Source organism: Solea senegalensis, linkage group LG19 (assembly GCF_019176455.1).
Source record: "Solea senegalensis isolate Sse05_10M linkage group LG19, IFAPA_SoseM_1, whole genome shotgun sequence".
Lineage (NCBI taxonomy): Eukaryota > Metazoa > Chordata > Actinopteri > Pleuronectiformes > Soleidae > Solea > Solea senegalensis.
Genome location: NC_058038.1, coordinates 16126798 through 16143379, shown reverse-complemented (window position 1 = coordinate 16143379; position 16582 = coordinate 16126798). Strand labels below are relative to the sequence as shown.

Below are 16582 nucleotides of genomic sequence, written 5' to 3'. Positions count from 1 at the left end.
GTATAGCATGTCGTCCAAAATCACCAAAAAATGTCATAGTATAGCATGTCGTCCAAAATCACCAAAAAATGTCATAGTATAGCATGTCATCCAAATTTTGAAAAAAAAGTCAGTGTAGTATGTCATCCAAATTTTGATTTTGTCGTCGTATAGTAATATATTTAGCCAAGGATACATATTTAGCAACATTTGCACTTTTATTACCTACCGCGACGACATAACCACACATTTTTTTAACAACATTCAATATGAAGGTTTGTTGGGCTCTTTCTTGTGCTGCCTTTTCATGACAAACATACACTATACTGTGGTGTTTATTTTTGTTTTGCTGTAAATACAATTTAATACAAACCGCATGAAGAGAGTAAATCATTTTATTAACATTTTCAATTTGTTCGTCAGCCAAAAAATGCTAAGTGACCCAATTAAAACCCTACACACAAAAGTGAATCACAAAGTAGAGACAAAGTTGTTGTAACTGTGGAGTTAAAAAGGTAAAACATTGCCAACTGTAGCTTGAAAGGGTTAATTACCATCAACCAGGCCACCAAAAACAAGCAAACACAAGAATAAAAATGCATTGAAAGTGATTCCTACCTGTTGAGCTCCATAAATTAGTAGTGAGGTCCCTTTATTTTTGTTTGTTTTACATGTGATCAAGAAGCAAGGAATACAACAGGTCCTAATATTTTACTATCATTGGCTTACAATTACAAACCTGTCTTCTGCAGACCTAGTATAGATAATATTTTTTACATATATATAATTATTATTTTAACACAGTGAAACTTAAAGAAAAGGAAGGGAGTAAACTGATGATCAAAGGTCTGCAACAAACGTCACAGAAAACCTCCTGGATGAGTCACAGTTTGTTACTTTGAGCTTTCACACAGACTTTGCTTCACTACCTGAAAAAGTCCTGGAAAAAAAAACCAATTCTGGATAAAAGGAGAGCGGATTTAACAGAATTGAACCAATTGCATGTCATTCTTTACCTTTGTCTGACAAAATTAATCCAGATTAGGGCTGGTGCAATAAGATTAAACCATTCAAATCAGCTGATAAACCGTCGCAATACAGTACATGTCAGATATTGTAACAGATTTTGGCTTTAAATCATCATTTGTAGCAGAACATTACGAGCTTGTGTTAAAAACAGAAACATTTTGGGAATCTGAGGTAAAACATTCAAGGCAATAATATGAATTAAAAGTGTGTTTGCACAATCCCATATATGCTGTTCTTTAAACTGTATTGCAACAACGGTTGTTTCTGAATGGTCATCCAGCCCTAATCCTGATTTTAACAAACCAGCCAAAAATGAGTATAAAACCTAAAACTTTATTCTTAACAGATAAATCATTGATGTCACATGCTCTTTATCTCTGAGGGATTATAACTTCACTTCATACTTCCAGTGAGCAGAGTCTCATTGTTGTCAAACTTGAGAGGAAAGAAGTGTCAGTGCAGTCATGTCGTGCCACAAATCATCACTGTCCACCTCCACCTCCTCCTCCTCCTCCTTCTCCTCCTCCTCACATTACACTTTCCACAGCAGCCATTTTGACAGATCACAGTGGGAAAAATCACTGGAGTAAAATACTCCATACCAAATGAACTGATTCTGAACAAACCTCCTTCCGTTGCAGGGTTCATGTTGGTTCGCTGGGTCACAGTCCTGACTTACAGGAACTGAACAGGGCCATCCATCATCAGTAACCCCGTGACACACGTTTCAAAATGGCTGCTGTACAGAATCCATCACGACATCCATTACACACCATGTTTGTATTTGAATGAAACCAAGACATTTGCAAAAAAAAGTGTTCCAAAAGACAATTTCACCTCATCCTCAATATCATCAGTCACTCTCAGTCCTGTCTTCTTCACTCCTTCACTTCTTTCTGTAGCTTACATTTCTCCAGAAGCCGTATAAAACCATTCAAGTGTCAATATTTGCAGTTCAAAAACACCTTCAAATCTTTCCTTTAGTACCATGAGACAGAGACCCTGTTAAAAGCTTTCATGAAAATGTGCTTGTGTTTGACCCAGAAACCACCACCTCCGCTCCCTCACGACATTGGATAAGACAGTTCAACTGCCCTCACTGGCACCTTAGAGGGGGAATCATAGAAATACTATACGTATCAATATTCACATATTCAAAATACTTCATTTACTAGTCTCCATCTTCGAGCACAGAAATGCTTCATCCTTCAGCTGGAAATATTCAGTTCATACACAGGCTTGTTAACATCACGTTCACTTAGTGTTCACGAGGAAGCGACAAGCACGCTTGGCAACAATTCCAGTTCCAAATGTGGAGGGAAGTCAAGGCTGAGCTGAGCTGAGCTGAGCTGAGCACGCCTCAGAACTGTGGATAGAAAAATACCGACATGTCACAACGGAGTCTCCTGTGCAGAATCAAACAGCCTTTTTCCTCCAAGGCTGAGCCACAGTCATTCATCACGACCATCTCCAGCGGCGGGGAATCACTCTGGAAACATCAGGGCAGTGGACGAATGGTCACAGAGGGCGTCGAGATGGACGGTGGACATTTTCAGCCTTTTGGATCTCGGAAGTGACAAATAATCGTGTCCAGAGTCAGAATATCCTCAGCTGGACTTTAGTGTTTTTTTTTCATGCAGCGGCTGATGTTACGTTTCATAAGTGGTTAGAGAAGAAGACCCTTTAGTTCTTAAAGGCTCAACAACAGCATATTGTCTTCCTTGTCCATGGTGAGGCTGTTTGCCAGTCTGTGCCAGGCTAAGAGAAGAGTGCAGAGTGCAGGCTGAAGCCTCTGCAGTGGCTGATGGGAGATAATCTGGGTGCAGGACTGAAATCCAGTCCGTCCAGTCCACTCCTGCCCCTCCCTGTAACACAGAAATCAACATCATTTAATTTAAGAGGAAAAAACTAAAAAAAATCACAGTTAACCCAAAATCAAGGGAGCACATTTTCATTTGAATTATGTGCTAAGACCTGCATTTTTGTATTTGCGGTGAAACATTACAGTAAATTATCTCCAGTTTTAAACCAACTTTGATTTCTGAGCATTTATGTTCATTTTAACTTGAGAACAAGTGTTTAAAAGCTCTCTCTATAGTTGTGAGAACTTCCCTTTACCATAACCATCTCAACCGCATACCTAATCCTTACACTAACCCTAACCCAAATTTAACACTAAAACCAAGTCCCTTAAACCTTTAAAATGCCCTTTGAAGTCCTTGCAACAGTGGTTTTGAACTCACAGCCTGATAAACACACATTGTATTTGTAATATCAGATGACAACACTAGGGGGCAGCAGAGTTATATATTAAAAAAAAGTCAAGCCAAAAAGTCTTGACAAATAAATAGAAGGCAAAAGAAGAAAACATCACCACCTCCTCATTTAAGACTCCTGGTCGTACACATTAATGGATATATATATATATACACATATATATATATATATATATATATACATATATATTATTTATGTTGTGTGGATGTTTACAATCCTGTGTGTTACATACAGAAAGAGAGGAGAGAGAGGAGGAAAGAGAACAGAATTCATGCATTGTTTTGATTTGAACAGGCACAACAGAGACACCATGTTGAGTAATCATCTCAGACGGCCCCATTTTCTAAACTTATAAATGTAACTGTGCGACCATGTCACCATGGTAAACCACGTAACGTAATTCCAGACAAAGTGCACAGTAGCAATGTCTTGGATTGTTCTCTTCAGTTGGGCATTTTTTGCAACAAAATGTCTTCTGTTGCCCTCATTCATGTCAAAAACAATGTGCGGCACTGTCCTCTGGTTCGTCCGTCTCCCTGTCCAAACACCCAGCTCGCCAAATACTGCCCACTGCAATTAAAACACACACACCGACTATTTACCTCACACACACCCTTAGTTCAAAAACCCAAACTATCCCTTTAAAGACTACAGACACTTAACAGTGAGGTGTCTTCAAAGTGTTTTTGGTGTGTGGTAAATATGCAGTCAGTGCAGACACTTCAGTGTTGAGCTTCTCTCTCATGATAGATGTTTGATTCTCGTCACCGAGGAAAAGTTTCCACCATGATGCTAATCTCCTCATCATCTTCTTTCCTCTCATTTCTCACATGTTTGTAACAGCTGCACAGACTGGATAATGTGGCCTGATTCACAGCACACGCACAGTACTTTACCCTACTGTAAGGGTGAGTTAAGGTAGATGAATTTCAACTCGTATATCTGAGAAAAGCTGGTGTAAGGGATAATAAATTAACCAAGGTCCTGTTCTGAGCTGAGCTCATTATGAAAATCTGAAAAGCACATTAATGTGTTGAGTTTCCCTCAGTGGAAATGATTTCTGCTCCACTGGCTTCTCAAAGACAGACTGGTGGGAAAAACAGAGTGGAGGGTTTGTTATTGGAATGCAGTGCTCAGACAGAACAAGCCTTTGAAGTTTGCACACTCTGGACCAGTTCCATTAGAAACAGGTGTATGTGTGTGTGTGTGTGTGTGTGTGCGCACAAAGAGTATCTGCCTATAAGGGGAAATAAGTGAAGAAATAGGAGGAGACATCAAAGACAGTGCGACACAGGCCGCACCTGTGTTTGTTTCTTACCTGTTCAGTTGATGAGGATGCCAGTCGAGCGTCCCTCCTCCTCTTTAATGTTCTTTAAGTTGTTCTCGGCTTCGTCCACAGTGCTGCGGGACACATGCACAAACCACAACTGAGTGCTGGAAAAATTAAAAGGCTAAGAATAGTGGGAGCTGTTTGCGTGTGTGTGTGTGTGCCTACGTTAGAAAGTCCCTGACGTCTTCTACAGTGAGTTCTCCAGTGGAGTCGAGGGTGAGGTCAGCACAGCTGAGGGGTGAGTCCAGTGGTGTGTCCAGGAGTGGGGAGGACAGAGAACTGGGAGATTCTTCTGTTTGGCCTGTGAAGGTAAATCAGAGAGTCTCCAGATCAGACCCTAACACCAGGGTTACTTAATAGAATCAAGCTGAGCAAAGTTGCACTGGGAGAGCAATTACATTCAGCCACGGAAAATAACCCAATTCTTGTTGGTTCTCTTCGCTCTTTGGCGCAGCTTTCAGCTCATTGTGAAGGTTTTCTGGCACACAACTTTACTATTTTGGTTCATTCTCACTGCTCACTGTGTGGCTTTTTTTTTTTCCTCCACACACATCGAGCTACTACCAAGGAAAAACACAGCTGGATGTGTAGATATGTCTGTTTACCATCGTGCTCACAATATCACGTTTACATGGTGATGACTTTTATTTCCTCCAAGAGCATAAAAACATCTCTTGTGCATTCAAAAACGTCATTACTTGACCCTACTTGTAAAGCTTTTTTCTTTGAGTACATAATGTACTTGATTAAATCCTATTTAATTTATTTATTTGTATTTTTGATCTAAATCATCTTATTTGCTCTCTCTCATAAATGTGTTGTTTATTTGATTTTGCGTATGGCACCTTAAATATGCCTTTGTGTAAGAAAAAAAACTTTCAAAATAAAATTGCTTTACTGCCTATTATGTTCTTTATTTAACCAGGAAAAAGTCATCTAGTCTCATTGAGAACAAAATTTTTTTGTACAAGAGAGAGCTGGCGACAAACATTACAATCAAGATATAAAACAAACATTATAAGAAAACACAACACAATATCCAGTCAATAAACAAAAAAAGATTACAAAGAAAGGTCTGAGAACATTAACACTGACCAGTAGTGCTGTTTTTATCATTATAATTAAACTGATAGTTTTATTTTGTAAACATGGGGGTAGTGATTAATGTCTGCATTGTAGGACATACATTACTCTGGTCACCACAACAACCACCTGCCCGGGAGGCAGAAGAGGCATAGTGAATGGTTACCATAGAGACCAGGGAGGGGGGGGAAGCCCTGCAAGGCCTGGTTGAGGTTGAAGAAAAACCCAGAAACAGAGATAGTGTGTGGGTGACGAAGGAGACTAAAGAGGGCAAGAGGAAATAAAAAAAAGAAGAAGAAAGAAAATCATGTACTGTGCATGTGTATGTTTCCAAACCTACCCTCAGCCTGACTCATCTGGTTCTTGTGGGTTCCGTTGGCCTGTGGTTGTGTCGTCGTGCCATCACTGAGGAGACAAATCAACACACACCATTTATTTTGGCAGTAGCCGGAGTAATAAGCAACAACAGTGTAAGTGTCATTTCTCTGGTTTCATGTGTAACAACAGGTTTAGCAGCTCCTGATGTATAGTATAGTGCAGGGACCACCAATGTTTTCATCATTAATCATCTATGTATATATTCATTAACAATTATAGAGCGGGTGGAAAACAACATGTGAACCCTTCCGATTACTTGAGAGGTTGAAATAGTTTTCTCTTTTGGCAAAAATAACCTCAAACAAGGGTTTTCTGTTTTTTCAGACATGCACAGTGATCCATCTTCATGCCACAGAACAGCAGCAGCTCAGGCAAATTCTGTGTGTACTTGTATTTGATACCCCTTAAGGACTTTTTCTGGTATAAACACTGACCTTGTCAGGAGAACAAATTAGTTCAAATGGTCCAAATGAGGTAGAACCTCATTTCAGAAGTACTGGTGAAGTTCAGAGCTAAGATATGACTAGTGGTTAGGTTAAGGTTAGACATTAACTGGTTATGGTTGAGCTTAGCGATGACGCTTTCTTTAGGCTGTCCAAATGAGTGGAAGTCAATGCGGTGTCCCAAGAAAAACAGCTGCACTAGCCTTAATGTGTGTTTGTGTGTGTTACCTGGCAGGTGTGGGGTCTAGTGGTCGGTCCAGCTGCACAGAGAAGAGCGGCTCAGTGATGACCTTTGCCGAGAGTGAGAACCTCTCATACTCAGAGGGTGAGATCAAGTAAAAGCCTGTAGGAAACGACACACATACAATAATTAGACAAGTGAGATGTAATCATCATTAAAAAAACTGTTTATATTGTGATGCCAGTGTCAATAAAATGGTTTAAAAAAAATAAAGCAATTTTTCACTCACCCTGTCCATTCTTGGTGAAAACACATGATGCAATGCCACTGATATCTTCTTTGCGAATGCAGTCGTAACGCACCTGAGGACACCAAGTACACCATTTAAAAAACAGCCACATAACAATAATACTACTACACAATTACAATAACAAATCCCAAGTAAACCACACCTGTGGTCGAAGACCTGGTATGTTGAAGAGGTGCATGTCTCCCATGTTGGTCAGACACACCAGTGTGTGTTCACTGTAGTCTTCCTGAGCCGTGGAGCTGAAGACCACCAGGGCAACTTTCCTCACCCGACAGCCTTCATGTGCCGTCAACTTGAATTTGGTCTTGGCGCTCACCTTGGGAAGGGAGAAGACCTGAGGAGAGGGAGATAGTGAGGGAGAGAGAGAGAGGGAGAGGAGGAGAACCCAAGATTTAAAATTGGATTAAATATTTGGATTAAATCGGATAATTTTTTTTTAACACACACAGTATGTCATTTCTGCCACCAGGGATTTCTAGTAATAAAAGACCTATGTAGTTTGATGACACCAGGAAGCACCGGTGGATCATGGGAATTGTGTATTTGTGCTTTACAACATTAATGACAAATACACACAATAAAATTTGATAAAGACCTGTTTATTTAAGCTAATTCAGGACCACTACTCAACAAAATATATTATGTGTCTTGTCGTTGTTAGATAATTTCATGCAGAAATGTTTGAAAATAAATTTCATATCTTTAAAAACTCTTTAACTTCTAATGAAAAAATTTAATTATACTCCTTGATAGTAAAATAACTGAAATGAAAGAAAAGGGACCAAACTGTCTATAGAGACAAAACAGCCCAAACTCTGTATGTCCTGATGAAATGACAAAACTTCACACTGGTAATTCAAATGCAAATAACATCTTTCAGCCTCAACCTTGAGCTGTTCCTCTGATGCAATGAGGACAGAGTGAGCGTTGGTCATATCTGGTGCAATGGCGAGGTCCTGGGAGGCTTCATATGGCTCGGGTAAAGGTTTCCCCCGGCCGTCTAACACGCAGATCGACACCACCGGGGCTCTGTGCATCAGCTGAATCTCTTTACCCAACACGGCCTCGACACACGCACTGCTCTCACTCGCTCCTCCTCGCTCACACACACGTCCTGAGCCTACGCCTGGAACCTCCAGAGCGTAGGCATACACGCTGCCCGAGTTGGTGCCTGCCCATAGCGTAGGGCCATGGTGTGTGCCTAGAGTACGAAGACAAAGAAAAAACAAAAAAACAAAAAAAAAGTTGCTGAAATTCGTATAACTTATTGTATTGTAAATAAACCAAATTTCGACCAGTGAGTTATCGCACCATCACGCAGGAAGGTGTCAGCAAAGCAAAGACATCTGACCACTCCAGAAAGCGAGTCGTCTGCTGACCGAGGCTCAATCCTCCGCTGTATCGGAGCCACTTCCTCCTGCTCTGCCAAAGCAGCATTGGCCTCTTGTACCTGCACATGGACAATCATAAAATTCAGAAATCAATTCAGCCTTTCTGTTCCGTGCTCTTATTACAGCCAAGAGCAAAGTAACTTACCTTGCTAATAGGTGTGGCGATGGCGCGTTTCTTCCCCGACACCCTGCTCTTGCGGATGCGTCTGAAGCTTTGCCGTAAAGATTTTTTCAAGGACTTGACTCTGGACAGTGGGCCCTCCATCGCTAATGAGTCATTAGGGTGCAGGGTACATCTGCAGAGAAGCAGAGTGTAAGCATTATTCTGACACTTCCTCAGAATAGAGTAAAGTAACAGGAAGAGAAGGATAACAAGGCCGAGTATAAACCCTAAAAAATCTATTATTTGAGGGTAAACAGGTGAATGATTGTTAATATTCTGAACTGCAACAGTGTGTCTCTCACCTTGCAAGCACAGCATTCCGTCTGTGATAGTCAAACAAGCCAAATCCATGACTCGTCCCAAAGGCGATCAGGTTCCACTCTGCGTGCAGCGCCACGGCTGTAACGGAGGCTGGGGGCAGGCATTGCACCAGCACCAGTGGCTGGAAGCCTGGAGGGAAAGGAGCAGGTTTGAGACGCGGCTCCAGTCTGTCGTGACCCTTCCAGGTGAAGCCCTCCCTGTCCTGCAGCAGATCGACCACCGAGACGTCCACAAAGTGGTCCGATCGCTCGTCATTCAAACCCATCACTATCACCTGGAGAGGTTAAGTGGGGAAATATCCGTTAATCATCAGTTCTGCTGAATTTCAGAAGCACGTAACAGCAAATATGATGACGGCGCAGTTTTTTAAGCTATTAGCACATAAAAAAATCTGCAGTCGTCTGAAGTCAGAACTCCATTTATTTACTGTGAGGTGAGGTGAGGTTTTAACAGCATGCACCTTTTAAGTGCAGCAGAACCTGAGCATCCACTTAGCGGAGTGTAGCGAGCAGAGTGTTTCTAAACATGGTGTAGTATTTGTCAATATTCATGATATACTGAAAGATGAATGCTTAAGTTTTAAGATCATTTGACCTCTTGTCTAGCCCCACTTATGTAGGATTCCATTAAGATAATAGTTTTTACCCCTGAAGATTTTCCTGGTGTGTTGCCATCGAGGACAAAAAATACCATTAATATTAAGGTTGTAGTAGCAAATCTACTTCTTTAATCCTTTATTAACCTTGGTTCCTACAGAGAAAGCAAACAATGCAGTATATTATATACACATACTGTACATAGACTGGTCTTTGTTATCAGATGTTTGTGTTTTAACACCTGCATCTTTTTTAGTGTGTGGCTATTGCAAATACAGTATTGTACTTGATGCATGATGACAGTAAACCAAGCTAAAATTTAAGATTTGTATTTTAGCTTTTAAACCATTTAAAACAAGGGAGCGTGACAAGTACTGTACTAATGTGTGTACTGTATGTGCATCTTTACCTGTCCAGCAGTGCCAGCCACCACCAGCTTGTTGCTGTATTTACACAAACTGATCTTCTGGATGCCCAGCCTGGGGTCATCACTGTACGGGTCGAAACAGCCCACCTATACACACACGCACACACACACACCCAAGCTGGAAATTAGCTGGATATGCAGAAAAAAATTCATTCATAGACTTGTTTATTGCAGTCTGTGTATCAGCATCTTGCTCCATTTAACCGTTTAACTTTAACTTAATTTCAGCTGAGTGTTACCATCACACAGTTTAAAACATTTGATGTGCATTAAGTAGTGTAATGCAGTGAGACCAAGCCATTTGCTATTGATCTTACTGCAGCAAATTAATCGCCAAAATATACGCCAGCTAATTCAGAGGCACATGATCTGCAAACAATCATCAGTGACAGTGTGAAAAACACTATGCAAAGTTACACCAAAACTGAAACCGAAGGTCCTGATGCATATTTTCTTCTAAACTATTATCCTTTTCCCAAAACTTAAAAAAAAAAGCATTGTCTCATTCCGAATACCTATCTAGACAGGCCATAAACATATTGAGTTCATGCAGATTAATGTCAAAAAGATGTCCATGAGAAGGTCTGGTGGTTCTGACTCGACAGCAGCTCCTCTCCTCGTAATCTCTGCCATATGCCAGGACAATCCCCCGTTTCCCCTCATACATACTCAGCTAAACATGTGCATTAATCTGTCTCTCTCACACACAGTAGGAATTCCAAAAGAATCCTCTCTTGCATTTGTACGGGAGCCGTATCTTGGCAGAACAGGGAACAGGAGAAGTTGGTCACTAACACACATACACATAGAAAGAGTGGGCTGATTGATCTGGTTTTCATTACTGGGTAGAAAAAAAAGGAAAGGCTCTTCATCCCATATGAGGGCCACATTCCTGAGCACGCAGCTCTGTTACCACAGGATACATGAGGGAAGGTGGACTGAGGGGTGAATAGGAAGAAAAGAAGAGAGTTAAAGGGAAAACAAAACAGGCTTAAGAGGGTGTGTGTGTGTGTGTGTGAGAGAGAGAGAGTGTGACAAATTCAATTTAATGTGACAAGAAGATGAGCTGCAAAAATAATAAATAAATACATTTTTGTTCCCAGATGCTATAGCATACATTTATTTTGGACATCAATCTAGACTGTAAAGCCAGTTTAATCAATTTCAATTTAGTGTGTTTTTGCTTCAGCATGTGCAGAAGCTGAGCAGCTCAGCCACATTCCCCTTCAAAACATCAAGTTTTGCCTCTCAATGCTGAATCACTGCATTTAAATAGAATTCTGTGCAGACCCTTTAAACAGGATCTGACTGTGGTTCCTTCAGAGACAAGTTTTAATAAGAGGAACAATGGGGTGGGTCTGTCTGAAAACCAAAAACATGAGAGGAACCAGATGGGAAAATTAGGCCACAGATGTAGCATTACTGGACTGGAGTGTGTGTATAAAACACATTTTATATTCCACAGCCAGTAAAACACAACCTCCCACCTGATCTAAGCAGAGAGTTTAACCCTTGTATCTTTGCCTCTTTAGCCTCTTCGCATCCACAGCTCCTTAGTTCTCACCTTCTTGAAGGGAGGCCATTCCTCTTCCTGCTGCATGTCGGGGTCATTGCCTGGGTCATGAGGGTCATCACAGGGGTCACAGTCGGTGTGAAAGACGTTGGCTGTGCCGAGTTTGTACAGTGGAGTAAGAGCAACACCTGACGCATCCCAGAAGCGAACAGTCCCGTCCTCGTGTCTGTAAACACCAGCGATTAAAAGAAATATTAACACAAAAACACAATAATCATTTAAAGGCAAGACAAGGCATTTTAGTGCTGCATCACTTATGAATTAGTAGGTTGCGTATGTGTATAAAGTTGCAAAACAAAACAAAACAAAACATAAATAAAACCAAGTCTGGATATTGTCCGATACAGATGCTAATCTTTAGAAACCAGTGTAGTGGCTGACAGATATATGATGCCAATTGTTTGGGCAATATGTTTGACCAATTTTTTTCCCCACATCTGATAAAATATAAGAGTTTAACAATGAAAACTTGAAAAATAACATTTATTGAACAACAAGTCATAGTTTGTCTCTCAGAATTGCATTTTGTGTGTACTTTGTGTCACATTTTAAATAAAAAAAAACATCTCTCAACTTGATGTTAAAACCATGAAACAACCGTTGTCAAATTGGTGAGTTATTTTAAATTTTAAAAAGAACAAACTTAGTATAGCCTTACAGGCTCTCTAGTCTGTATATAAGCAGGAGAGCTTTCATGCAACATTCTCCCAGTGACAATGATGTTTCTTATGTGCCGTTGTTCAACAGATATGATATATTCTCCATGTTTAGCATCTTAGCATTTTAACCTGTTAGAATCATGACCATCTGTACTACTACACAGTGAGAAGTCACATACTCCTAATATTTGGTTAAATGCCTTCTGTACAAGCCTCTGGTGGCAGTGTTGTAATTCAGAGTTGCCTGAACTGGTTCAGCAATGTTATATGCCCAGATAATTAGATCAGCTCGCTACCTAATTATACTGAATGAGCAGGTGTTTACAGGCACAATTCTAAGATGATAACGTCAGGAATCATAGGGCTCAAATTAGGAAAGACTCGGGGGTCCAGGCCTTAATCTCACTGAGAAGTTTTGGGACGTGTTGAAGACTTCACAGACTTGTCCAACTCCATCATAAATACAAGAGCTTGGCAATTTTTTTTTACTAAAACTTCAGCCCATCCAGCTGTTTTTCTCTTCTTACTTTATGTGGTTGTTTCTCACTGGATTAAATTAGCTCAACAGCTGTAGTAAACAACTGCTGCCAGTTGTGACAGGCTTTTTTATTGTCAAGGTGATGATAACAAGTTCAGGTTTAAGTACATATCACATAAAGATCTAGAGTTACCCAGCATTTACATGTGGTTCAGTTTAGATTAACATCTCCATGCAGCTTTGAGTCACTTCAATTACTAGAAAGTATCCTATTTGTGCCTAGAAATAAAAGAAAGAAAACTGGATGCACCTGCAGTGTGGATGTCATCTGTGTTTATATGTGTACATGAGTGTTTGTATATTTAAATACCCTGTCAGCAGCAGCTCTTGGTGTTTGGGTGGTGGCGCCAGGTTTTTCCCACCACATATGGGCCAAATCTGCACAAACAAAGAATAGAGAAGAATTTCAAAAAAAATAAAAGTCCCTCATATTGAAAAAGGCTGTGAAGAAGAGAAAATAAATCAAAATTTTGATCTCAACAGCCTGAGCCTTTCATTTTTACCATGAACCCAGATCAAAATATACTGACCTCCTGGATAGGCTCCTCACTTGTATTTATTGCCTTTTCATTTTAAGCTTTACCCATCTAAATATCAAAAAACAACAAGGAAAGATGTTCTACTGAAACAGGATGTAGAGGAGACAGACTAACCGAACAGGTCACTTCGTTTACCTGACTGCTTTTTGTGATGTTAAAACTTATTGTACTAACTCTGCTGCAGTGAGCAAGTTTAAGCTGAGTTTGTTGTTGCAGAAACAATGCAACATTATTTATATGCAGAGTCCTTAATCTAAAACCGGCCCTGACAAGCAAAACTATCAGATCTGACTGAGGGAGCCACGGGCAAGAAGTTTGAATCCTGACGGCTGAACGGCTGTTTTTTGCAGCGCAGAATGTCACTGGGTGATGCATGACCTATAAACACTGCTATAAGAGTTACTAGACTTAACTAGTATTGTGAGACTTTTGTTTATAGTCTCGTCGAATATTTAGCCTTTTTGATGCTACAGTATGGTTACACCAATTACTTGTATTGCATGGAAAGGAAAAACAAACATTTTACTGCAGTTACTCCTTAAGTCCTAGTGCCAAGCCTGGACTTGAGACTTGAGACTTGAGCCATGCCCAGATGAATAAACATGTAAAAAATAAAAAAAGCACCCGAACTGACAGTGTGTCTGTTGACTTCCACAGAGCCAACAGCAGTCTCGCTGATTTGACCCTGCACAGAAGACACAGGCAGCCAGGATTTACAAGCACATCAGCTGTGTGTTTGTATAATCCACTGCTGATCAAACGGCTTATCTGAGCTGCAAAGCCTTTAACTGCCTACACCTGCTCTCACAGTTCACACAACAGCAGCAGGATGATTGGTCACACTCTCTTGTATTTGTGGAGCTGCCAGACTGTGAGCTAAGATGAACAAGCAACATGAGTAATAACATTGTATCATTGGATCACATGGATCGGTTTCACTTCACTTATTTTGTTCTTGACTGGTGGTGATAGCTACATTAGAGCATGAACAGCTTGGCTATTGAACCTACTCTGTTTAAGGTGTTCTCAGGTTAAGTTGCTTACATGCATCTTGGATTTCCTGTAATTGAATATTCCTACTTCCATGAATAAACCAATTCACTCAGGGATTTCTGCCAACAACTATAGCAATTCAGTAACACTGAAATCAAAAGCTGATGATGTCACCAACAGATTTCTTTTCTAAACACAAAGGGAAAAGTTTTTGGTGACACGTTACCATGGTACGTTACCACTAAAGGCCCTCTCTTATTCCCTGAAATTCTGTCTATTCCCAAATTCACTTCTACCTTTCTACCTTCAAAAACTTTAAAAAAGTTTTAATACAATATTTAAAGACTCCATTTTGGTGTAAAGATAAAGAAAGACAACAGTGTAACTAATTTTATAGTGTTACATGTGTGCTGCTCACTTTGTTTGTACGTTGGCAGCCCTGCTGTGCTTTGCCAGCACTGACCACCCTCTCCCACAGTTTAGGAGGGACACTGGAGATGTGGCAGGAGCAGGTGATGGCTGAAGAGTGGAGTGGGGCCAAGTAAGGAGTGGGCAGAGTGGGCCATCCCGGGGTCTGGAGGTCAACTACGACCAGTTCCTCCTCTAGTAGCACAACCAATGCCGAGGGGTCATCGAACTCTGTGAGAATGAGTGAGAGAAGACAGATTGGTTGATCTTTCTGAAAAAGTAAATGCAGCAAATAACTTAAGTATACTAACCTTTCTCCTGCTCTGTGCAGTGGACAGTAAAGAAGTCAATGACTCGGGATGTGAAGTCGAGAGTGACGTGGTCCTTGTCCTGCTGAATGGTCAGACAGTGGCGGTCACCGTAGCTGGCTCTGGGCATCCCTCCACTGTATAACAGCACGGGAGAACTGGAGCGAAGCACACAGAGAAGTTTGAAAGCTGAATTTCAGGTTAATTTCTGAGTCAACACAGCAAGGCAATATGAGCAATTGCAATTTTAGATTTTATAAATAAGGGAGACAAATAAATACCCTCATAAGTGAAAAATACATCTCACCCCATCTGTGTTGTCCTCCACAGGATCTTACTGATGGCCTTGCAGGGAAATGGACCTGGGAGAGAAAATACGAAGAGAGAAATCATACTTATCAGCATTCAGAGATAATAACAAAAAGAGGCAAGAGGAAAAAACACACTAGTTAGAAAATATTTAGAAAGATCATCTCTGTGTGGATCAATGGTGTGCTACCAGAACAAGCAAAACAAGCTGCACTGGACTGGTTAAAGCTAAAATTAGACATGAGTGATAATACAATTTAACCTTTTATTCTCCTTATATACAGAACAGCATTCTGTCAGATTAATGATCTGGTACTACACATATTATTATACATGTGACAGGTGTGAATGTATGTGGAAACTGTATTGTTGTTGTTTGACTGCGAGCCGTTAAAGTCAACATGCACCACTGGTGTTTATCCTCTAAACAAAAAACTTGACTAAACATAGACCTCCCATAACGAAAGACCCTAACTCTCACCCTAACAGCAAGCCACTATGAGTCGCAATAAATCACCAGCCAGAGCTCATGCCGCCATTGTCAAACATTGAACATTCCTCTTTTGTGCAAAACCACCACGTCTAACAGACTAGGATGACAATATGTTCAAGCAGGCTTTAAACAGATATATAATCTGGGAAACACAAATGTATAGAGTATGCGTTTATGTATGTGCGTGTGTGTGCATTTCTCACCATATGGGATGCTGGAGGACACTGGCTGGTGGTTGTAGGTGTTGCCACTGGTAACAGGCCACACAGAGTAGCCCCCGTCGTTATGGGAGCTGACAAACAACTTTCCGGAGCGTTCCCACACAATGCTCTCCAACTGCTGCAGAGGAATTCACACACAAGTATATGGAACGCCATTAGACCAGGTAGTATGGAAATGGAATTGGAGCTAATGCATATAAATGACCGAGTCACTGTTGTAACAGGCTGAGACCTGAGCCCATGTTACTCAATGTAGTTAATTGAAAATAAAGTACATCAGTGTGCACAAGAGGTGGGCAAGATATATCGTCTACTCTAAGATAATATCGTGATTGTTGTTTTAAAGACATGCAAAAGTATTTAAATGACTTTGCAAAAACCAATGAAATGTGCACTAAAACTCCACACAATCGCTGCAGATTGTGTGCAGCAGAAACCCTCCTTGCTGCTGAAGTGAGCAGAATTCAGTGTCACATGACCACTAGTGGGCCTACGTAATCACATGGCCTTTCAACATTCAATGTTTCGACACTGTAGTTCAGTTATAAGTCTTTGAATTTAAACATGAATGCTTACATTTAAGAAGATAACTTTGTTGTTTTCCTGAAATATTGTGTCAAAAATGTAAAGGAT

At 40.6% G+C, this 16582-nt stretch overlaps 1 protein-coding gene across 1 annotated transcript in view; it reads right to left on the bottom strand.

Annotated features, from left to right (window-relative positions):
* Positions 1 to 356: 356 nt before the first annotated feature.
* llgl1 (LLGL scribble cell polarity complex component 1) overlaps positions 357 to 16582 on the bottom strand; it is a 35374-nt gene continuing 19148 nt past the window's right edge. Inside the window, exons 7-24 of the mRNA XM_044050416.1 lie at positions 15932 to 16067; positions 15234 to 15288; positions 14930 to 15084; positions 14629 to 14849; positions 12989 to 13056; positions 11473 to 11647; positions 9891 to 9995; positions 8867 to 9159; positions 8547 to 8697; positions 8322 to 8460; positions 7898 to 8211; positions 7153 to 7344; positions 6990 to 7062; positions 6748 to 6862; positions 6039 to 6103; positions 4781 to 4916; positions 4604 to 4686; positions 357 to 2873 (exon numbers count right to left, since the gene is read on the bottom strand). Coding sequence (XP_043906351.1) covers positions 4608 to 4686; positions 4781 to 4916; positions 6039 to 6103; positions 6748 to 6862; positions 6990 to 7062; positions 7153 to 7344; positions 7898 to 8211; positions 8322 to 8460; positions 8547 to 8697; positions 8867 to 9159; positions 9891 to 9995; positions 11473 to 11647; positions 12989 to 13056; positions 14629 to 14849; positions 14930 to 15084; positions 15234 to 15288; positions 15932 to 16067 — 2472 coding nt within the window. The 3' untranslated portion in view covers positions 357 to 2873; positions 4604 to 4607. The remainder of the gene's footprint in view (positions 2874 to 4603; positions 4687 to 4780; positions 4917 to 6038; positions 6104 to 6747; positions 6863 to 6989; positions 7063 to 7152; positions 7345 to 7897; positions 8212 to 8321; positions 8461 to 8546; positions 8698 to 8866; positions 9160 to 9890; positions 9996 to 11472; positions 11648 to 12988; positions 13057 to 14628; positions 14850 to 14929; positions 15085 to 15233; positions 15289 to 15931; positions 16068 to 16582) is intronic.